The sequence below is a fragment of the Eschrichtius robustus genome, chromosome 2 (assembly GCF_028021215.1).
Source record: "Eschrichtius robustus isolate mEscRob2 chromosome 2, mEscRob2.pri, whole genome shotgun sequence".
Taxonomy (NCBI): domain Eukaryota; kingdom Metazoa; phylum Chordata; class Mammalia; order Artiodactyla; family Eschrichtiidae; genus Eschrichtius; species Eschrichtius robustus.
This window is the reverse complement of record NC_090825.1, coordinates 146,511,555-146,536,186: the sequence shown is the minus strand read 5'-3', so window position 1 is coordinate 146,536,186 and position 24,632 is coordinate 146,511,555. Positions and strand designations below refer to the sequence as shown.

Below are 24,632 nucleotides of genomic sequence, written 5' to 3'. Positions count from 1 at the left end.
CAAAGGGGTGATCCCTACACTAGGCAGCATGGTCAGGCCTCTCAAGGGCTTAGAACCAGGGACAAGAACGCTGGTGGGATCCTTCTCAGTCTCTCTCTGTGGGCCTGCCTGGTCTCTCGAGATCCATTTAGCATGTCTGCTGCTCTTTTCTCTCGCTGCAGGCTGGCTACTTCTCTGAGCATATGGCAGGGAATGGCTGCCCCATGGCTCTTGATTTTTCAAGTCTTCAATTCAGATGAGGCTGACCAGTATCTTTTAAATGCTCGTTTCTAAATCCAGGGAAGAAAAGCCAGCTTAGGTCAAGTGTTTACCTCTTGTCCAATCAGTTCTCAAAGAAAGGGGCCCCTGGCTCAATCAAGGATTTATGAATGAATGAATGGTATGCGTCTCCCCTTGCTTGTCCTCCATCCCTCCCAATCCTGTTTCTAGCCCATTTAAAAGTTGTACTGTATTTTGGTTAAGAGCATGGGTTCTGCTACTTATTAGCTGTATGGTATTGGGTGAGTTACTACCTTACTAGAGCTGCAATTACAGTATTTTGATCATAAAATGGAGATAAAAATATCTGCCCCACAGAGTAGTGAGACTTAAATAGAAATATATATATATATATGTACACACACACACACACACACACACACACACACACACACACACACACTGGAATTTATTTGTGTGCTAGGGACTTCTCCCCTATTCTAACAGAGAGGAAGCTCTGTTAGCTCTGTCAGTGATGGTGGGAGCCACAGGGCTTTTCTATACCAGCTGGCAAAGCAACCTCCCTCTCCCTTGCCCATTGCCCATGTCTGTGTACATATATATAAAGCACTTAGCACACAAGCCTAGCATATAATAATTATTTCTACTTCTTTTTCATCATTATCATTCATCATCAAAATTCTGTTTGAACCTGAGATCGCCCTTTTGTAGTGACTTCTTAGGTCCTAGCAACCCTACAGTAAATAAGGCTTCTGTTACAGGACGGAGGAAAAGTCTAGATCTTTAAGAAGGAGGTGTAAAGGTTCTTCCACTTTGGAGTGTAAGGATGTGGAAATACTCCTGACCCAATCTTTTCTGGTCAAGGTAGTCTGCTCCTTTGTGACACCCATGCAAGTTTAGGATCCTTCTGGTGAGCCCTGGGCTGGCTTGGATGTGACACAGGAAGGTGATCTCAGGTGTCATCTTCACATGTCACCGAAACACTGCTCAGAGTAGAAAGACTGAACTCGTGTTAAAACTTGGGAGTGCAAATGAAATCCCAAATGCCTTCCATTTGTGAAATATGGATAAATGCTACTATCTGTGCTGTGTTAGCATGAAAAAGGCAGATGTCATCTGCTATGCTTTTTCTGAGAATTCTTAAAAGAACAAAAACAAAAATCACTGAGAGTCAGCAGAAAAAAAAATCGTCCTTTTAGAAGACAGATTGTTAAACACGTTCCCAGAGTTGGTGTCAGTCTTTTATCTATGGATTAGAAATTTTCCTTGCAGAGGCTTTAAAAAGAACGCATGTGAGTGAACTCTTTTTACCCTTAATTTGTAACGATAGCTAACTGCGCCAATCACTATTAATGAAGAGGCTAAAAACCATCTTGTTTGCCATTTGCCATACCAGGTGAGAGACTGTTATAAAGCACGCCTAATTATCATTGGGCTAAACCTGTGTAAAACCGTGCGTTTTTTTCCTTATGAAATGCTCTTTATCTGCTTTACATGAGTGCGAAGGAAAAGGTATGGCTGTTGTTTTTTACTACTCCTTTGCTATTCTGAGAACATTTGCTGCAGAGTAATAGCAAAACTGACTGTGCTAAGCTGTAGATAAAAGAACAATGACGGATTGCAGTCACTTTAATTCATAAAGAAAACACTTGGAGCCCCTGGGAATGCCAAATCAAGCCACTGGCACCCAGTGACTCTATGTTAAGTCGCAAACTACATCATATTTTTTAGTTTAAACACAAAGGCTAATGGACATCTAACTTATTTATTTCAAATTCTTCTTTATGAAGCTGGCTCTTTTTTTTTTAGCTCCTTGGAAAACATTATAATTCCCCTATTCTATAAACACACAAATATAATTGTAAAATGACATCATTCTGTTTTCATTTAATTACCCCTGAAATGCTTTCTATTTAATATTCATTACTCAAAAGCTAATTTAAAAGAGAAAGAGATGCGACTTATTCAAAAAGATGTACTGTCATTCATAGCAATAGTTATCTAATATACAGAAGTTAATAAAGCAGATTAATCTACAAGTCCCTTTAAGCCATTCTTGAGTTTTGAACAACTGCCTCTTTGACCTTTCACCTTCACGCTGTGCACCAGTAGCAGGTGCCAGCTGTACAGAAATTATGGCTGCGCATTTGAACGCAAAATCTTTTCTTACTTTGCTTCTGACCAGCAGCTGACCCTGTAGGAGTGATTGTTTCTGGTGCCGGCCTAAAGGCTACATAAACCAGTAGCAGATAAACAAAAGGCTACATATACCAGCTGCCTCGCCTAAGGGTACCATCCTAGGCTGACACCTCCACTCCTTCTCCAGCGTCCCAAATTGCTCCTTGTTTGTTTCCATACATGCATTTCATCCTTGTTACTTTGTGCAAGGGGTGGGTATAGGAGAAAACCCCCAAAACAACAACAACAACAAAACCCATCCCTTCCCTCGAACTTGACTTTTGAGTATTCCATATCAAACTGTGCCATTATGATGCTAATCCAGGTCTGATTTAGCAACTTTAATAAGAGGGTAAACCCTCTTATAACTAGATAATAAAATTTTATTATGTATTTTAATATTAAAAGTCTTAAAATCAAACTCTTCAAATCATATACTGGTACAGAACTAAGGTACTTAAATATCACAGCCCCAGAAAATGGGAGCCCGAAAAAGCAAATTGTGGCTAATTTTTCATTCTCAGAAATGTAAACATGGAATTCCTATGTGGTAGCAGTGAAAGCTCCAACACTCTTAATTATGTGCAGGGAAGAATGAATCTATTCAAGTACGAAGCACACTGTACCATTTCCAGCAACAGCATGAGATGGTTTTGACAGTTATTTCTTGGATACAAATTACACAAGTATAAAAACAATCCCCATAATGATTAAATGCAGTTATGTACATAGGAGAATACCAGTGCAAATGGTAACATATTTAAATGGTTTTCCTTCATTAAAAAAATTATATATGATATTAAACCATCAATCACTGCTGAGGCACAGGAGTTTAAATGTATTGTCACCGGTTGAAATAAATGACTTGGAGACTGAAATCTGGCTCACTCAATATGGTGTCTTTGCTGTTGCTTAGTCACCTAACTCTCTGCTGGTTTGGGCTACATCTGGTGGATTCCATCCCTTTCAATTAATAAGGCAAGTTACGCTATCAATGGATTACATCTTTAAACTGTGCTTAGAGGTAGAAAAACACATGTCCCAGTGGAAAAAACAAACAAAACAAACAAACAGACCAAAAAAAAAAACCTCACCACAAACCTTCTCTGTTCTGTTACCATTTGAAACAATATTTGAAGTACTTATTTCTTTCTTCATCCATGTTTAGAATAAAATTTTCTTATGGAATTTCAGCAGGGTTATTATATAGTATATGATGATATAATCTTATCTTGGCATTACCATTTATTTTATTATGTATTAGTCTATGACCATGTTAGATTTGATACCTAAAGTCACTGCCTGTAGATTGCACTTTTAAAAATTAATTTTTTTGGTTTGTTTTGCAGACATTCATTGACCATCACAAGGTTTCAGGCTCTGCTAGGTGCTGGGACAAGTATCAAGATGGAGGTGATCTTTGGGGAAAAAAAGGTACGTGTAAAGATAGGTGATAGGGTTATAACACTAATTTGATGATTTATAAATCAAGAATAGGTTTGTTTTAAAGGGGCTTTGTTTTAAAATACCATTTTTTGTTACAGTTGAAACAGTCATTCAACAAATATCTCTATAACAAAAATGAAATCAAAATGGCAAAGATATGGAATATAACAAAGGATTTGGACAAGAATCATCCTTCTAAAGATGGACAAATGATTTTATTAAATCACAGATAAAAGCCATTTTAATTAAAAATTAGTGTTTTTCCACTTTTAAAATTATATATTTTAACTTTCTAAACTGATCTTTAGGGGTGGTGGTCACACATTGATCGTTCTTAAGAGTTTTACTCCCTTTTGGACTTTTGTTACCTGGCTATTAACTAGATACTTTTGTGCAGCCCTGGTCCTCGTAGATACTCTGATTTGATCCTTAGTAATTAGATCTCACACACACACACACACACACACACACACACACACACACACACACACACACTTGACCAAAGTGAACTTTATTTCTGCCTCAAACAAATCTTGTTATTTTGAAAATTTAAAAAAAAATGTTTGGGAGATGTTAACTGAGTTTCATTGCCTGTTTACTGCACCCCTTCTGTATGCAAAGACACAACTCAAATGTGATAAAATGCCCTCTTTAAGTTTCATTAAAGACCTAAGTATAGAGTCATATGTAAAAGCAAAATAATGGCATCCTCTTAAAACAACAAATTAAAAAAGTGTGCTTTAAGAATTATCAAAACATCAGAGACAAATAAAAATATCACTGTTGCAAGGCCACATGGGATGGCTATGAGAAATGCAAGGGATCATGCATTAAGAGATCTGAGTTCTGAAATTCTCTAAGAGTACAGAATACAAAGGCGGGAAACTGATAACCAGACATACAGTGCCGACCTGCAGAGTATTTTTATTTTAAATTTTCAATCAGTGGCCAACATTTACAAAACTGGATTTCTGGCTTCTCTCCGGGGGGAAATCTCAATATATCTGGCGACACTGGGTCTTACCACCTTACAGGGCAACAATTAGCTGGAGCTCTTTGGAGGCTGCCCCCTTTAGACAGGGATGTGTACTGAACACAGTTTGTCGTTCCTGTCTACCTCAGTCAAGTTTCCTACTTGGCTCTATAGGCACCTTAGTCTGTGGTACCTTACAGAATGAAAAGGAGAAGGAGAGGGATGCTCAGAGGAGTCAGTTTCAGACTTGCCCATGTCAGAGGCCCTTAAGAAGGAACTTCAGTGGAGCTAATGGTACTCAGTAGTAGAAGCCTCTTATAAAAAAGAGAAGCTGTTTACAATCAGAAAGAGGTAAAAAATGACATTCAACACTGATGAATCAGTGGTGAGAGTCAGGACAAAGCCTAGAGACGCGCCGGGTATGGGGGATGGATGTAAAGCACTTGTTGCTTCCCCAACTTCATTTCACAGCTGCCATATTGATTCTATCCTAGAAAAATCAGGTTAGAGTAAACCTCAAGAGCTACCTCAGAGGAATTAAAGGATAGTCACAAAGGAACATCACGAGACAGTTACACTATTAGACTCTGACCTTCTCAAGGATACATGTCCTGCTAAATTTTATACCTTCAATGTCTGGCTACAGAATTAATGATTGGGTATGGGTGTAGAATAAGAGAGAGGAAGCTCTGTTAGCTCTGTCAGTGATGGTGGGAGCCACAGCGCTTTTCTATACCAGCTGGCAAAGCAACCGCCCTCTCCCTTGCCCATTGCCTCTTTGGGTCACTGCCCATCTGTTTCATTCCGGCTGCAGCACAAAGTTGGGGTATAGGATGACTGCTCTAAATCATTCTACCTTAAGGATGGCCCCAGTGGGACTTATTGGAAGCTCAACTTGCCTCATTGTAAGTGCTCAAAACATACATACACTACTTCAAATTAGCAGCCGCCAACAAATTATAGCTTTGTGGTTAAGCATGTGAACGCTGGAGCTAAACACATCAAGGTAAAATTTTAGTCTTTCCGCTTATGGACTACATGATCTTATTGACCACTCGTAACTTGGGAAAGTTACTTAATCTTTTTATGCCTTGGTTTCCGTATCTGTAAAATGGTGCTCATAATACTACAGCTTCACAGAGATACTGTGGTGATTAAATCAGATTAAATGCATATGTAAAAAGCTTAAGCTAGTGTCTGCAATATTTTGCCAGTATTATTTTTTTCCTAGAAATAAATACAAAGTACATACATATGTTGCTGTGAAGACGACCAAGACTGCAGCAGCATGTGCAAAAACACAATTCTATTATTCTTCTTTTTTACTTGCCATGTCTAATGACCTATCCCTGGCTTCCCTTTAAATCCATGTTATCCTCTGATCCAGTTGTGAATGTTCTTTCAGCATGTGTTTTTGACATCAATCTACTGCCATACTTTTGATAATAGCTGCAAATTAACCAGACTGAGCTAGTGGGTCATGAGCATACTTTCTATTTAGGGTTCACTAGAAATGTCTATAATAACATTAGAAAGTCTGGTTAATTTTTTTAAGAGCATAAGAGACATTAATATATTTCATCTGCTAAAGTGTTTCCCACTGTGAGAGTCTTGTTGAGGTTCTATAGGCCAAAATCTCAACATCAGTTAAATATGTGACTGCACTTTCTCCTACTTAGTACTATGGGATGGTGTCTTAAGTATGAAAGATGTCTTGTATAGTATGTCAAAATGTTGAGCAATATCCTTTCAATCTAAACACAGAAATGAAAAAAGAGCAGATGATTTCCCTTTTGCTGTAATTCACTTTGGGATGCATGTCACGAAGAGCACTATACAAAAGCAATTTTCACTGACTGACTGACTGATTGAGGAAAAGGGTGAATGTTCTTTCCAGCTTACGTCCCTACTGAAGTATGATTCTTATAACTCCTGACAGCTCTTCACAATTTGTAGTTAAATGTCAGGTTAGCTCAAAGTGGGAGGGAGGGGGAGAGAGAGCGAGGGAGAGAGAAATAATTATAATTAGAACTTTTTCTGGTTTTTAGTACAGCTCACTTGAGCCAAATAGTTAAATAGAAGAGGTTAAGATAAATTAAAACCTAAATGTTCTAATTCCTCCATTCAGTGTATTTAAATTTTAGAGCACATAATTGCTAAAAATACCTTGTTAATAAGTTAATTGCATAATCTAATCAGTAATACTGACCATCACATAATTCTTTTTCTACTTCTATGGAAGTTGCTACTCTATCTAGAGCAGGTAGTTTTAATAAAAGTTCTGATTTAGAGAAGCATTCAGCCTCAGTGTCCTATTCTTATAATCTGAAAAAGAATGAGTCCCATCTTTGAAATGCCCTTCTACTCTTACAAAACACGCTCTTTCATCTACCTAATTTGGGTAGATCCTTCTTTCATTCTGTGATATAACTAAATGAATGCTGACCTTTGAGTTATAGATACAAATACTTAACATGACCAGGGATAAAACTGAAAACGTTTCACGTAGAAATTTTATCTTCCAAATTACTATAGCAGATCAATGCCTAATCACTGTTACTATTGGCCTGTTCTTAAAACTTTAGTTTATCTCTCTAATGACATAAAAACATGGAAACTTTTTTTTTTTTTTTTGCTTAATATACGTAAACTGGGTTTTTCTCAGTTAAGTTAAAGCAATGCTGGTTAGACAATAATTCTTACTTAAAATAGATTCACTTAATTATAACAGATCTTCAAATGGATTAAATGTAATGCTTTGCAAATTTAGATTTGTTTGCAAAATATGGAAGATGGCTTATTTGGAGAATTTTTTAAAAACACTGAAGATCTAAAGCCACATAGCAGGTCATAATAAACGCATTTTCAGGTGAGAGGCACTTAAAATGTCTTATAGGAAAGGCCTCTAAGAATGTCAGAAGACCCTTTGTGTGGGTTCATGCTTCATTTGCTGTGGAAGCTTGAGGAGATAACTTTTGCAATTTAGAATTGACACTCTTCATGCAACTATGCTTCCAGCGATATAGGTCCAGGTTGGGGGGGTGGGGGAGAACAGTTCAAACTAGTAAATAATTGCAGTATCATTGCATCAGTTTAAAGAGCTGACAAACCCTCTCTAAACTCCAAGCACAATTAGTCATTAGGGTCTAGTTTTTCAGCACTGTTAAGCAATTTGTAACCCATTCCTTTTAATAGGGTTAGGCATTACTTAACTGACACAGATGCCTTGAAAACTGAAACCTTGAGTTATGAAGCAGCAACCTTGTTCATTACCTTCTCTGATAGGCAAATCATCTAAAAAAACAGCATTTGATGGGCAACCAATGAATAAAATCAATGGCTCACTTTTCATCTGAGTGTGAAAATGAGAATAATCTAATATAAATTCCCTCTGGAAAGAGGCTGAATCTTGGATTCTGCTGCTCTTCAGGGTTGATTTATAAGGTCTTGGAAAGCTGATGCAAACAGATGATCAATGGGACCCATCCTTGCTCATAATAACCCCCAACTGGCCCACTCCCTCTTTTCCAAGTCTATCCCTTCAGGCTATTAGCTGTGTCCAGCTAATTCTTCCCACTACTCCTGCCTGCTGCTTTTACTCTGGCCATCCGTTCAGTCCAGCCGACTCAGAAGTAATTTTATACGCGGCAGAGAGCGGGTGGAATTGATTTTTCACTCAGTGCTCAGTTCCCATCTGAATAATTATCAATTTTACTGCCTCATAAAGGGAAGAGTCAAAATTTCAAATCAATTCAAAAGAGCTTTTGAGACGACAGAAACTGTGCATAAGAATAGAGGTCAAAGTTGTCAGTGACCTAAGGAGATGATGTCAGATACTACTATACCCAATCGTTGACATCAGAGGCACTCAAGATGATATAACCTAGTGCTAATGCAAATCATATTTATGCTGACTACCAGAGACCAGTCATTAATATTTAAAACGCTATCTGAAAGCCTACATTCCAAATAAATAGAATGTATTCCACTGTTAATAAAGATATATCACTACTTAGTCACATGCTATAAAGTAAAGGATTACCAAGTATTATTAACACATAGAAATTACTTAAACCAACAAACACATGGTAATTCTGAGTAAAGACAAACTTGAATGTCTTCTGCACAACCACATTACTTGTTCTGCACAGTCGGATGGTATTTGTCCAGGACCATAGCCTATTGATTTTTGCTAAAATTTTCTACCCACTTAAAAGTTCCTGCCAAAGTTTATGGGACGATATTGTGACCATGGCTGAGCACTGGCAGGTGGCAGACCTGTCACTTGCCCCGGTGGGGTGAGGGCTGGGTCTGATTACTGGCCAATCCGTGGTTATTTATTTTCTCCACTGGCTACATGCTCTAATTCTGTGGTTCTCAGCCTTCTTGTTGCAAAACACCCGAGGGCTACGCCACACTCCCAGCAGTACCAGTGGCTACTGCAGAAAGATGGGTGAGGAGCAGTGCATCCAAATCTTGATAGAATGTGTTATTCTGAAAAGGCATTCCAGGTGAATCTGAGATCTTATCCGGCAACTGGTCTCCTGAGAATCAATGGTGTAAGTAAGTGGTAAGGACTTGGGCTTTTGAGCCAAACAGACCTTGGTTCACATTCCACTTTCCAGTTGATCTCTCTGTGCTTCAATTTATTCATTTGAAAAATGGGGATGGTTATATCCACATTGCAGGGTTGTTGTGGGGTCTAAATGAGGAGATGTCTCTGCAAGTCCTCTCCTCCTGTCATCACTATGTTAATCCAATTATCACATTATTAGTTAGTTACTTGTCTCTCCTCCCCACCTGGCAGGAAACACTTATTTAAGGAGAGAAATTATGTCTCATGGGTCTTAATGGCTCTTGCACCTTGTACATAGGAAGTCCTCAATAAATGTGAGTTACCTTCCGCCCCTTTAATCACCAACGTGTTGTAACAATTCCAGGGTCATACCAAATAGTTATAGGCCCAGAGCCCTTTGCTTATTTACACAAAATCTTAATCACACACCTCCCTGCCAGGAAAATAACTGGTTAACTGAAACATCACCACAAATAAAGTTCACTTAATGTCATTTAAATATTAGCAAAAAAATGACAGCTAGGAAGAAAACCTCTTCCATGGCTGTCTTATTCATTTTCATCATTTATTTACTCAGACTGACATTTTTATGCTGATTGCAGGCGACTTATTTGCTGGCTAATGACCAGGTTAAAGTGTTTACATTTGCAAACCACAGACTATTATGGAGATAATTTGGCAAAATAAGACAACTGGAAGCAGTATAAAGATATCACTTTCCAAATTTAGTAGAACTGGAATATATCATAGTGATGCTATCTCCACAGTAAAATGGTATCATTCTCTTTGAAACATTTCTGGCATATATTTTTAATTTTATGCATGCTGTTACTGTGATTTGCAGAAGTGAGTTTTTAAAAAATATTAAACTTGGACCTAATTCATATTAGGCTAGTCAGAAAACATTTGAAAATTAACAAATCGTGGCTTTATTACTTATTATTTAAATGTTCTTGGGAATATGACCTATCTGAACCTTGATTTCTCATCTTAAAATGGGGAAAATGATATGATGAAGGGAAAGTTCCCAGCAAGTTGTCTGGCACAGACCAGGAGCCCAGAAAATGGTAGTTTCCCAACATACCAGAGTATTCACAAGGCAAACCTAAGATGACGTTATTAGAGGCTCTGGGAAAGAAATCAGAGGTTGACTGTTTCTAGTTCCAGCTTTGACTTTTATTTCTCTTGTCTCTGGAAGAGTTATCCTCTTTTTGAATTCTAGCTTCACTGAGGTGAGATGAATGACTTAGAGATTTCTGGGGGGTGGGTAATCCTGAGGCCAGTGTACTATCCTACCTACAGGGAAAATACTCCTAGAGAAGACCCAGTAAAGAGTCTTGGCAAGACCACTTGCTCTAAGGGATATTCAGAGACCAGATTGGCTGTTGGGAAACTCTTCTCTCTTAAGCTAGATAAGCAACCACCAGTTACCTGCTGCAGGACCTCTGGATTTTGCTGCATAAAATGTAATAGTCTCTGACCAGCCTGGGCAGCCTCTCTGCATCGAAGTGGCTTCCTGCCCTCTTTTGCTATGTGCTTGAAGAGGTAGGTGACGATGTAGTCTAAACTGGTACAGCAGCTGGAGGAGACAACTGTATCTGTGTGAACAACAAATGAGAATTCATTTGTATTACTAAAGTGTTTGTTTCATCTCACTATAATGCCTAAATTAAAAAAAAAAAACAACTTTCTGGTTTCAAAGAACTTTAATCAAACTGTAAACTCCTTGAAGGCAGGGATTTTTGCCTTGCTTTTATCTCTTTAAACCCAATGTCTACTACAGGACCTGGAATAGAGACATGTTAGTAAGTAAATGATTCCTGGATTGCATTGGACAGAATTTTCCATATGTGACCTTAATGACCCTCTGTTCAATTGAAGTGACTTTATTAAATATCTACTTGGTGCAAACTGCTCTGCTTCAGGGGAAACAGGGTGTAAACTTGGTGCAGAGTACTTTGCTTCAGGGGAAACCCTCACCCTGGTGTCAAAGAGCTCAAGATTTAGTACGTAAGTCACTAGCACAGCGCTGCGCAAAAATGAGTGACACACTGCTGTGAGAAATTTGAGGGAGATATTGTATTTGGATGAGGATCAAGGACAGTTTGGTGAAGGAGGTAGCACCTGAGATGGGCTTGGAAAACTTATTCCAGTTAAACGTAAGGAAGGACATTTTTCACATTTTGCACAATGTACATAGTAGGGTGAAAAGGTATGGATTTTGAAGCCAGACAGCTCTGGTTTCAAATTCCATCTTTTCCAGTTATTTGCTGTGTTGTTACTGTGAAGGAGCCAATTAACCTTTCTCATCGTTTATAAAATATGCTGCAGAGTTGAATGAGGAGAAAAATAGCTAGAAATTCTCACAGTAAAAACAACTGACCTAGAGGGTATTATGCTAAGTGAAATAAGTCAGACAGAGAAAGCCAAATACCATATGATTTCACTTATACGTGAAATCTAAAGAAAAAAACAAATGAACAAACATAACAAAAGAGAAACAGTCATAGACACAGAGAACAAACAGGTGGTTGCCAGAGGAGAGGAGTGTGGGGGGGAATGAGAGAAATAGGTGAGGGAGATGAAGGGGTACAAACTTCCAGTTACAAAATACGTGAGTCATGGGGACGAACTGTACAGTGTGGGGAATATAGCCAATAATAACATCTTAGTATGGTGACAGATGGTAACTAGACTTACCACAGTATTTTATCATTATCTAATGTATAGAAATATTGAATGACTATGTTGGGCACCAGGGACTAACATAGTGTTGTAGGTCAATTATACTTTAAAAACAAACAAACAAACGAACAAACTCACAGAAGAAGAGATCATATTTGTGGTTATCAGAGGCAGGGGTTAGTAGGAGGGGGAACTGGATGAAGGTGGTCAAAAGGTATAAAGCTCTCGTTATAAGATAAATAAGTACTAGGAGTGTAATGTACAACATGATTAATATACTAACACTGCTGTATATTATGTGTGAAAGTTAAGAGAGTAAATTCTAAGAATACTTATCACAAGGAAAAAAATTTTTTTCTTTTTCTTTTATTTTGTACCTATATGCGGTGATGGATGTTCACTAAACTTACTGTGGTAATCATTTCGGGATGTACGTAAGTCAAATCATTATGCTGTACACCTTAAATATGTATAGTGTCGATTGTCTCTCAATAAAACTGGAAGGAAAAAAATATGGTAGTTACTACTAATTTTCCCTCATAGTGAAAAAAGGGGAGCAGGACCTTTTGGTGTGAGTAAAAGAATGTGTAGAGGAATCATAAGAGAGAAGGCTGACAAAATAGTTTGGGATCTTCCTTGAGGGCATCCAGTAGTAGGTCGAGACATTTACATGTAATTTGAAAGGCAACAGAGGTGTTATTGCAGGATTTTTTTTTTAGCAAGTAAGTGACATGATTTCTTTGTACACTAAATATCATTTCATATACCTCTAATAACCACTTCTGTATACAGTAGGTACTGTTGTTTGCATTTTTCAAATGAGAAAAATGAAGCTCAGAGATAATTAGCTTATCCAAAGTTCATGGTTTTGATTCAGAGCATGACAGTGCCCAGATTTTTTGGCTAATGGTAACAAACAGACACAATTCTGGGGAGTTTATGATTAATAACAGAAACAACAAGACAAACAAAAACGTGATGGGCACTCAAAAAACGGCAAATTTAGTAGATTCCGAAGAGAAGTAGATTGGGAGAGTAGGGCTGGGAAGCAGCAGATTATAAACTTCCTAAGGCAATAGTTACTTTCTTATTCATTTTACTCATCTCTAAGGTTCTGAGACATATGTGTGCTTGTCATAGATTAGAGGTGAAATATTAGTTGATTTAATTAAAGAATGGGTAGGCAAAGCTAATCTGAGAAAGTTTTTTTTAAAAAGTCTTGAGTTTTGTTTAGTAATAATACTAGAATTGGTATATAACACTACAATTTAAAAAACTCTTTCACATACATTGTTTTAGAGAGGAATGACATAGTAAATAGAGGTAGGTTTGGGGGCAGGTTTTGAAATATAGAAGTACGCATTTACAATAGACGATAATGGTAGCTGATACAGGATCATGAGGGGTTGAATGAAGGTCTAAAAGATGGGCATGGACAATAGTTTTGGGAAACTGCGGAGCTATAGGCTATTGAGAAAGGAGCTTTTATTTCCTTCTAAAGCTATGGCAGTTGATTGATTGACTGATTGATTGATTACCTCTCCCCACTAACTGGGTTACTTTGCAGAAAAGGAAGCTTTGGTTTTATAACCCTGGGAGGTAGTATATAATGCAGTAGAAAACATTTAGGCCTAAGAGTCAGGCACAGACTTGTTGAACTTGTTTGCTTTTCTCTTTTCCTTCACATTTCTACCTTTGAAGTCCCAATCATGAAAGTAAATGGATTAAGTAACTTAACATCTACAAAAGGAAGCAAGCAGGAAATAGATATGGTTCCCCTCACCAGTGAAGAGCAATATGCTATCAATCATATAAAAATTATAAAAACTTCACATAGATTTGGTGACCACATGCCATGAAGGTTGCATTAAAAGGTTCCAATCTACTGAGTCAGCTATGAAAAAGCCAGGTAAACACTTTAGACATGAAGGTTGGAGCATATATACTTGCAGTAAAAGCAAGAAGAAGAGCTTTCATTATGGCTTATCTATTGTTGGGGGCTTTGAAAAGGACAAATGTTATTTCAGGGTAGATTGAAAAGTGTGGAATCATAAGGATCATGGGCCATTTGATCACAAACAGAATGAATAGTGCTGAGGACTATGTATTATGTTTGGTTTTCTTTATTTGCAGCTCAAGCTACTGTGTGAAATTCAAACAATGAAACTCTCCTGAAATAAAAGAATGAGCAGAAGTCATGAATTTTCATATTTTGTCTTAGCTCTTGGTGTTTATCATCCATGATTTAGACAATTTTGGACAGATTTTTTAAGCCCAACAGGCACTTTGTCTTCTCTAGCAACTTACTGTTTGGCACTGAAACAACCAAATGCCCCTTTTCTTCTGCAACTAGTCTCCATGGGAAGCATATGCATCATTAATAGCCCTCTTGTTTACTAAGACCCATCACAGAAAGCTGTTCTGTAAAGTTAACTGTATAGGAAAGAGTTGCTTAACTGAGAGTCAGAAGAATGATAATGGGGTTGAAATTACATTTGGCTTTGACTCAAAATTTCTCACCATAGCAGAGGGGAGGATGAAGGTCTTGGAAAAACATAGTGTGAAAGGCAAATTCAGAAACAAAAGGCCTATTTGGGTGGTGCAGCAGTTTAGGGTTGAATCTGTATTTTCTAGATGTTTGACTATACGAAGATTCAATTTGCACCTCTGTAAAATGTGCTTAATACCACCTACTTTGTTTTGAGAAATTAAAGATTTAAGAGATAAAGTGTGTAAAGATTGTAACATAGTGCCCAACACTAGTAGGTTTTCCTCTTTTCACTTCCCATTTGTTTTCCTGGCTATTTCAATTCCTGAAACACCAAGCCTGTCATTCTATTTAGCCAATCCATAGCTTTCTTCTCTCTTTAGCATGTTTTTGGTGGGAGAAACTAATGAACAAGGTCTCTAAGTTTCTACGTACTTCCTGGATGTTTTATTTCTATATTACATTTATAATATTTACTCCATCCAATTCAAGAATGTGTTCATGACAATAACATATACCCTTTATTAATAATGAAAATTTTATTAATAATGGACTTGATGGGGAAATTTCTGGTGGTTTCCAGTTGGTTCAACTTTTAGCTTGCCCCCACCTTCCCTTGTCTTGCCTTCTGTGCCATCCTTTGCTTTCCTGGAAGGCACCCCCATTCCTGCCAGGGCTCATCTTCAGAGGCCTTCCCTGATCACTTCTAAAAAAGCCATACAATCATTCCTTCTTCATTATCCTATTTTAAGTCTTTGTTTAGCACTTATCATGACTTGACATTTTCTTGTGTGTGTGTGTGTGTGTGTGTGTGTGTGTGTTTACTGTTATCTCTCCTCACTAGAATATAAACTTCACATGAGCAGAGACCTTATCTATCTTATTCTCTGCAGTACTCTCAAGGTCTAGAATGGAACCTGGTACATAGCATGTGCACAGCTGATGTATACTAAATGAATGAGTCAAGAGTCATTATTAAGAGCAGCTTTTTGTAAGCCCTGTGCTTGGTCTCTGTATGTAAAAGTATGGGGGTGGGGGTGGTGGTGGTGGTGGGTGATTAAAAAGATGGAAAATATAATATATAAATACAATCACTTTTTCTTTTCACAAATTATAGCTGGCCTGAAACTAAAAATGCTAGTGAATGATTGACTAAAAACATTTAATATCATGTTAAGCATATTATCTATCATTGGTTCAACTTTTCTGTACCTCCCTCTCATTTTTCCCACTGAGGCTATAGTAGAACTGAAGCCTGCCTGTAACCCAATTAATGCCTCTTTGCAAATTTTTCATTGTTGGAAAAGGAGAAACCCAAGTGGTTATGTTCAACAGTCTAAATAATCCTCTTTCTTGAAGACACAGGGCACAATTAACCTGCCAAATTGTGACCTTTATCAGATAGGTCCAGCAGGGTGGTGAGGTGAAGAGGAATGGGTTTTAGAGTTAGAAAAACTCCTAGATCAGGCACTTATTAGTTGTATGACCTTAGGCAAGTTGTTTCACCTCTCTGGGCAGCAGCTTACTCTTCTGTATAGTGAAAATAATATTACCTAATTAATTCATTCAATATATACTTATTGAGTACTTACCACATGCTAGGCACAGGGAAAAAATTCGTGATTAAGACACACTGTTCAAAAAAAAAAAAAAGACACACCATTCCTGTCAAGTAGGAAGCCTACAATCAAGTAGGAAATAAGGACAAACAGTGCTATTAGCATATTTAACCTAGTTTTGGTATGCAGAGTGGTTCTGAGAATGAAATGAGTAAAGTACACATATGAAAACACCTATGGCAGCATCAGGCACAGAGTCTGTGTCCATGGTCATACATTCATAAGTGGCAGCACTGGGACTTAAATTCAAGTTCAGTATTCCCTGCATTATGCCACTTTGTCAAGATTCCTTTGGAGACTTGTTAAAATGCAGATTTCAGGCCTAAGATCACATGTTGAGAACAACACAGCCATCCACAACTAATTCAGAATCTTAAAGTATTACTATAATATGAGATAAAAGAATGTCAAGACAAACTGTAATAATAAAAGACTTCGGTTTCTGTCCATGAAGGATTAACTGCTATGAGAATTTTTCCTTCTGCCATAAACAACTAGAAAACAGGACAAAATATATGAAACAACGGTTTTCAATTGTTGCACAAGGAGCAGTATAGGACTATGAAACCAGAGAGGAGGGAAACAAATGAGGTAATACCTACCCAACTGCTCAAGCTTACTGCGCAAAGCAGTTTCCAGGCTACTGGCCAGGAAAGGGGAACCCAAACAAAGCCAAGTGGTCTCACTGAGTTGAATTTGGGGAGGCTGAGGCAGCTAGAACTTGTGGGACAGAGTATCAGAGAGTGGGAACTATATAAGAAGAGAGCTCTGGAGATTTGCAGAGGAGTTCTCTCCAGTCTTCGAACAATATAACAGATATACATAACATATGTGTAACTGGAGTTCCAGAAGGAATGGAGATGGAGAGAGGTAGACTGTAATTATTTGAATGCAAACTATGATTATATTATTTGATGGTGTAGACTGTAAACCTTAGAGTACCACTAAAAATTAAAAAGTATGACTAATAAACTCACAGGGGATATAAAATGAACTCATTAGAAAAACATTTAATTAATCCAAACCAAAAGAAGGCAGGAAAAAGAAACAAAACCCAGATAGGATAAAAAAAAACCAAATAGCAATATTATAAATTTAAACTCAAATATACTGGTAGTTATATTAAATGTAAATGGGTGAAACACTATTTAGAAGGCAGAGACAGTCAGATTCGATATAAAAATATGACCCAACTATATGCTGTATGTTAGGCAAATATGTCCATATCCTAATCCCCAGAACCTGTGAATGTGTTAGGTTACACAGGAAAGAATAACTATGGTTGCAGATGGATTAAGGTTGCTAAGCAGTTGAACCAAAAATAGGAAGATCATCCTTGATTATCTGGATAGGTCCAAGGTAATTCCAAGGGTCCTTAAAAGTGAAAGAGAGAGGCAGAAGACATCAGAATCAATGGGACATGTATCTACGGAAGAATGGTCAGAGATATTCAATGTTGCTATCTTTGAAGATGGAGGGACAGCAGCCATGAGCCAAGGGATGTAGGTGATCTCTAGAGGCTGGAGGAGGAAAGGAAATAGATTTGCTCCTTGAAAGAAAAATGGCTCTGCTGACACCTTGATTTTAGTCTGGTGAGACCCATGTCAGATTTATGACCTAAAGAACTATATGACAGTAAATTTACATTGTTTTAAGTCACCAAGTTTGTAAGAATTTGTTAAAACAGCAATAGAAAATATCTGCTGTCTTCAAGAAACCAACTTTAAATATAAAGACACAGAAAGAATAAAAGTGAAACGATGGAAAAAGAGGCTAATTCTAATCAAAAGAATGCCGGAGAGGCAAGTAATATCAGACAAAGTAGATTTCAGAGGAAAGAATATTAAAGAAATAAAGAGCATCACTTCATAAGGATAAAGGGGTAAATTAATCAAGGGGACATAACAATCCTAAATATGTATTTACTTGATAACAGAGCTTCAAAATAATTTACACAAAGACTGATAGAATTAAAAGGAGAAATGGACAAATCTATAATTATAGTTAGAGGCTTCAGCACTTCTCTCTTGATAATTCATAGGACAAGTAGAAAACAAACAGACAAAAAACCAGTAAAAATATATAAAATGTGCACATTATCAAGCAATTAGACCTGACACTTAGAGAACATTCTTCCCAACAACAATGGAACATACATTCATTTCAAGTGCCCATGGAACATTCACCATATTTTGGATTATAAAAAATATTCAATAAATATAAAAGTTATAACAACCTCTGATATGACTACGATGGAATTAAACTAGAATCAATAACAGAAAGATCAGAAATTAAACAATGTGCTTCTAAGTAATAACTCATTGGTAAAAGAAGAAATCACTAAGGCAATAAGAAAATATTTTAAAACTGAATAGAAAAAGTCCCTGGGACTTCCCTGGTGGCGCAGTGGATAAGAATCCGCCTGCCAATGCAGGGGACACGGGTTTGAGCCCTGGTCCAGGAAGATCCCACATGCCGCGGAGCAACTAAGCCCATGTGCCAGAACTACCGAGCCTGTGCTCTAGAGCCCGCAAGCCACAACTACTGAAGACCGCGTGTCTAGAGCCCGTGTTCCACAACAAGAGAAGCCACTGCAATGAGAAGCCCGTGCACCACAAGGAAGAGTAGCCCCTGCTCACCACAAAGAGAAAGCCCGCGCACAGCAACGAAGACCCAATGCAGCCAAAAATAAATAAAATTAAATCTTTAAAAAAAAAAAAAGCCCCCAAATATATAAAAATTTTATCAGTTATAGCCACGGTAGTGCTTAGATAAAAGCATTAAATGTGTACATTAGAAAAGAAGAAAGGTCTAAGATCCACAACCTAAGTTTCTGCCTGAAACTGACGGAAGGAAGTTATGAAGATCATACCTTAAGTCAATGAAATAAAAACATGGAAAAATAATAGAGAAGTCAATGAAAACTGAAAGCTGGTTCTCTGCATAAAATTGATAAACCTGGAGCCAGAATGATAAAGAAAAAAAAAAAAAGACACAAATTGCCAATGTCAGGGATTAAAGAGGGAATACTACTAGAGATCCTACAGAAATCAAATTGTATAACAAGAGGATATTATGAACAATTTTATGTCAGTAATGTCAGATGAACTTTAGATGAAATGGACAATTTCCTTTAAAGACACAAACTATCAAATGCTACTCAAGATGTAATAGGAGGGACTTCCCTGGTGGTGCAGTGGTTAAGACTCTGCACTCCCAACGCAGGGGGCCTGGGTTCGATCCCTGGTCAGGAAACTAGATCTCACATGCATGCCGCAACTAAGAGTTCACATGCTCACAACTAAGGAGCTGGTGAGCCGCAAATAAGCAGCCCATGAGCCACAACTAAGGAGCACATGAGCCACAGCTAAGGAGCAGGCGAGCCACAACTAAGGAGCCCGCCTGCCGCAACTAAGAACCAGCGCAACCAAATAAATAAATTAATTAATTAAAAAAAGAAAGATGTAATAGGAGACTGGAATAGTCCTATATCCACTAAAGAAATTTAATTTATAGTTAAAAACCTTCTAACAAAGAAAAAATCTAGGCCTAGTGGTTTCACTAGGGAATTCTACCAAACATTTCAGGAAGAACTGATAACAATTCTACACAAACTCTTTAAGAAAATAAGAGAGGGGGGAACATTTCCCAACTCATTTCATGAGGGCCCTAGACCAACACTAAAACAAGGCAAAGATATGAGAAGAACAGAAAACTATAAAAGAAGAACCATAGAAGAATACATCGATAGCTGTCATGAACATAGATGTAAAAATCTGTATCAAAATTACAGAAAGTTGAATCTAGTAATATATAAGAAGGACAATACACTGTAACCAAGTGTGGAATGCAAAGTTGTTTTAACATTCAAATATCCATCAATGTGGTGACTAATATCATGTAATGTATTAACAGACCAAAAAAGAAAAACCATATGATTATCTCAGTATATGTAGAAAAAGAATTTGATAAAATTCAACACCCATTCATGATAATACTCTCAGAAAACTAGAAAAGAAGAGAATTTCCTTAACAAGATAAACCTACAGAAACCTACAGAAAACCTAGAGCTAATATTATACTGAATGGTGAAAAAGAATGAATGTTTGCTCCATAACACTGGAGACAAGGAAAGAAAGCTCGCTACCATCACTTCCATTCAACGTTGTACTGTAGGTTCCAGCCAGTGTGACAGGGTAGGAAATATTAAAAAAGCCATACAGGGACTTCCCTCGTGGTCCAGTGGTTAAGACTCTACACTTCCAATGCAGGGAGCACGGGTTCAATCCCTGGTTGGGGAAGTTCTGCGTGCCGTGTGGCCAAAAAAAAGGCATACAGATTGGAAAGGAAGAGGTAAAACTATCTTTATTTGCAGACACATTTATGTAGAAAATCTTAAGAAATCTACAAAAGGCTACCAGAACTAATAAGTCAGTTTAGCAAAGTTACAGGATACATGGTCGGCGTACAAAGAAATCAATTGCAATTCTACATGGTAGCAAAAACAATAGAAATTGAACTCAATACCATTTACAACAGCATAAAAACAAAAAATAGTTATAAATACAACAACATATGGACAAGACTTATATATTCAAAACTTCAAAAATGCTGTTGAGAAAAGGTAAAGAAGATCTAAATAAATGGAAAGATATGCCATTGCCAGGAACTGAACACTCAATATTGCTAAGATGTCAGTTTTCCCCAAACTGGGCTAGAGATTCAATGTAACCCAATAATAATTCCCCTGTTCATTTTTTTTCTAACAAGAGAAACTGACAAGTTGACTCTAAATTTATAAAAAAGGGAAAGGACCCAGAATAGCCAAGACAATTTAAAAAGAGAAAAACAAAATCAGAGGGCTATACTATCTGATTTTAAGACTTACTATAAAATTAGGACAGTATAGAAATGGCACAAAGTAGTCTAACAAATAAAGGATATTCTTCAACAAAAGATGCTAGAACAACTGAATATCCACATGTTAAAAGAGGAATCCCAGCTTTTACCTCATAATACTACATACAAAAATTAAATTGAAATGGATCATAGACCTAACCATAAGAGCTAAAACTATAAAACTTTTAGAAGAAAACATAGAAAAAGCCTTTATGGCCTTGGGTTAGTAAGCAAAGATTTCTTAGGATACGACCAAAAAGACATGAACTGTAAGAGAAAAAAATAATTGGACTTCCTCAAAACTGAAAACTTTTATTCTTCAGAAGATACTGTTAAGAAAATAAAAAAGACAAGCCAAGGCTGAAAAAATACGTGCAAAACATAGATCTGATAAAAGATTTGTATCCAGAATATGTAACAAACTCTTCCAAGATAAAACAACCCAGTCAACAAAATTGGGTAGAAGATTTGAACAAATATTTTACCAAGAAGATAGATGAATGGCCAATAAGCAAGAAAAGATGCTCAAATCATCATTCATTAGTGAAACGCAAATTAAAAACTCAAGGAGATTCCACTTCACACCCACGAGGATGGCTAAGATTAAAAAGACTGATAATAGCAAGTGTTAGGGAAGATATAGGGCAACTGGAGTTCTCATACATTGCTTGGGGGAGTGAAATGGTACAATCACTTTGGGAAACAGTTTGGCAGTATCTTGTTTTTTTGTTTTTAAACATCTTTATTGGAGTATAATTGCCTTACAATGGTGCGTTAGTTTCTGCTTTATAACAAAGTGAATCAGCTATACATATACATATATCCCCATATCTCCTCCCTCTTGCGTCTCCCTCCCACCCTCCCTATCCCACCCCTCTAGGTGGTCACAAAGCACCGAGATGATCTCCCTGTGCTATGCGGCTGCTTCCCACTAGCTATCTATTTTACATTTGGTAGTGTATATATGTCCATGAGTTTGGCAGTTTTTAATAATGTTAAATATACACTTAGCGTACAACCCAGAAATTCCACTCTGGTATTTACTCAAGAGAAATATTTGTTCACAGAAAGACTTGTACATGAATGTTCATAGTAGCATTATTCAAAACAACCAAATAATGGAAACAACCCAAATGTTATTGGTTGATGAACATATTAACAAACGTGGTAATCCATACAGTAGAATAACACTCAGCAATAGAAAGATAAAAACTAACTGTTTCGCAAAACGTGGCTAAATCTCAGAGGCATCATGCTAAACGAAAGAAGTCACACACAAAGGACTACAGGTTATATGATTTCACTTATATGAAATTCTGGAAAAGGCAAACTACAGTGAGAGAAAGTAGATAGTGGTTCCTTGGGGCTGGGACTAGGGGAAAGGGATTGATTAGAAGGGGTCAGGAGGGAGCTTTCTGCGGCGATGAAGATGTTCTGTATCCTGGCTGTGGTGGTTCATGACTGTATATATGTTTGTAAGAACTCACTGAAATGTTCACTTAAAATCAATAATTTTTACTGTGTGTAAATTATACTTTAATTAAGCTGATTAAAAAATAAACTATATCAAAATATGAAAAAAGGGCATTTTTCTCTCTTGCAGGTAATAGTTATAAAATAATCTTTCAGTTTGGATAAATAATCTTTCCCCCTTTGTAGGATGATCATCTCAAAAGCACATACATTAAGAGACCACAATCAAGTCTTTCCTCTGAAAACAATGTTCTCCATGATACTCACCAAGAGTACTGAGTCCCTCTGAGACAGATGTGAGAACATACAGGAGTACAGGAGGCTCTAAGTTGGTGACGAAGCTCATGTGGTCCTGGGTGAGACATTCCAGGAGTGGATAATAAGACTGGCTCAGTTTCCGATATTGCTATAACAGAAATACTAAATGTCAAGCCACAGAGAAGCAAAAGATGTGTCACAGCTCAGTGAAAATTGCCATTTATAATATTAGAAATTGTGACCTTACACATAAATACATAAAATAAACATAAATATAAATACATGGAACAAATGACATAATGATTCTCAATTCAGTATTTAAAGGGGTTCTAATAAAAATCTCTTGATCTCTAGAAATCCTAATTTGAAGCTACAGCATACCCTAGTAAGTAATTTCAATTTTGCCTTATGTGGTTAACACTTAAGTGCAATTAAAATCGCTGCAGTATAGAAGACTGAATGATTTTTCTGGGCTGGAATATTGTAACACTGAACAGTGCTTAATAGTGGCTAGGCAACCTTTTTTTTAAACACAAAGAAATTTGCTGTTATAATAGCATTTGGCATCATAGTCTGCTATATTTACACAATGCCAACCCATCTAATTAAATCATAACTTGGTAAATGGCTTAATATTTACCATATACATCAGGCAAAGGATAAGTACATGAGAAAGATACTTGGAAAACCTCAAATGAAACCCAAACCAGTATCAAAGAAGCACAACACTTATAAGAGAAATAAACCATATCGATATTTATTAAAGTGAGATTGACTATCTCCATAAGAATCACATGGGGTGCTTGTTAAAGATGCAGTTTTCTGATTCCCAATTCAGACTTACAAAATGAAAACCTCTGGAATGAGGTCCTGAAATGTGCATTTTAAAAATGTACACTAAGGGAGTCTTATGCACCCTCAATTTTGAGATTACTGAGTTAGAGGTTTGCTTGTCTACTAGAAAAAAGATTAGAGAAATTCCTAGAACCATATCAGGTTTTTTTTGGTGGGCCTCAACTGTAGTGAAGAGTTCCCTCAATGAGGAGGCTGTAACACATGGCTGATCTGACTCAAGTTTCCACTTTGTAATTTCTGTTGTACAGGCAGCCTTCAATGAGCATTCCATTCTACTGCAAAGAGGCTTGACAACTTTGGCTTGAGATGTGTCTTTTTTTGTTTTTTGTTTTTTTTGGCCACGCCGCGCAGCTTGTGTGATCTTAGTTCCCCGACCAGGGATTGAACCTGGGTCCCTGGCAGTGAAATTGCAGTCTAACCACTGGACTGCCAGAGAACTCCCGAGATGTGGTTGTATGAAGACTAGCTTAGAAAGGTGGAAGAGGGTACCTCTAGTGCATTAGAATGTCAAAGGAGCATTTCTCATACAGGCTGACTAATGAAGGCCCCCAGATCTTACTTGTAACCTTGGGCTGGGAGCAGGTGGGAAAGCCTATACTAAGCCTGAGCATGAATTTGGCTGTGTTACTGAAGTAATTACTGCAACCACGTTGGGCATATATTAGCTTTTGTGTAATCAGGCTGAGATATTTTTAAAAAAGTCTGATAATGACTCAGACTCAGCTCAGTGGAGGAGCCTGGAAATTTGAATTCCAACAAGCACCCCAGGTGATTCTGATGGGCCTCAAAGTTTGAAAACAACAGACATAAATCACAGAGACTAGATGGTAGAGTAGAAAAGGGACTTAGAGATCACTTTGTTTAATTTACTCATTTTAAAGGTGAGGAAATTGAAGCCTGGAGAAATAGAGAAGGTGATTTATTCAAGGTAAATGACCAGCAAGTGGCAGAGTTGAGACTACA

At 37.3% G+C, this 24,632-nt stretch overlaps 1 protein-coding gene across 5 annotated transcripts in view; it reads right to left on the bottom strand.

The window, feature by feature from the left end:
• Positions 1–24,632, bottom strand: part of RANBP17 (RAN binding protein 17) — a 311,774-nt gene that overhangs the window by 16,964 nt on the left and 270,178 nt on the right. For 4 of the 5 annotated variants that reach the window (XM_068536342.1, XM_068536343.1, XM_068536345.1 and 1 more), the window contains 2 exons: positions 22,824–22,962; positions 10,824–10,990 (listed from right to left, as the gene is read on the bottom strand). In XM_068536342.1, coding sequence (XP_068392443.1) covers positions 10,824–10,990; positions 22,824–22,962 — 306 coding nt within the window. The remainder of the gene's footprint in view (positions 1–10,823; positions 10,991–22,823; positions 22,963–24,632) is intronic. The other variant, XR_011073140.1, reaches the window with a different exon arrangement.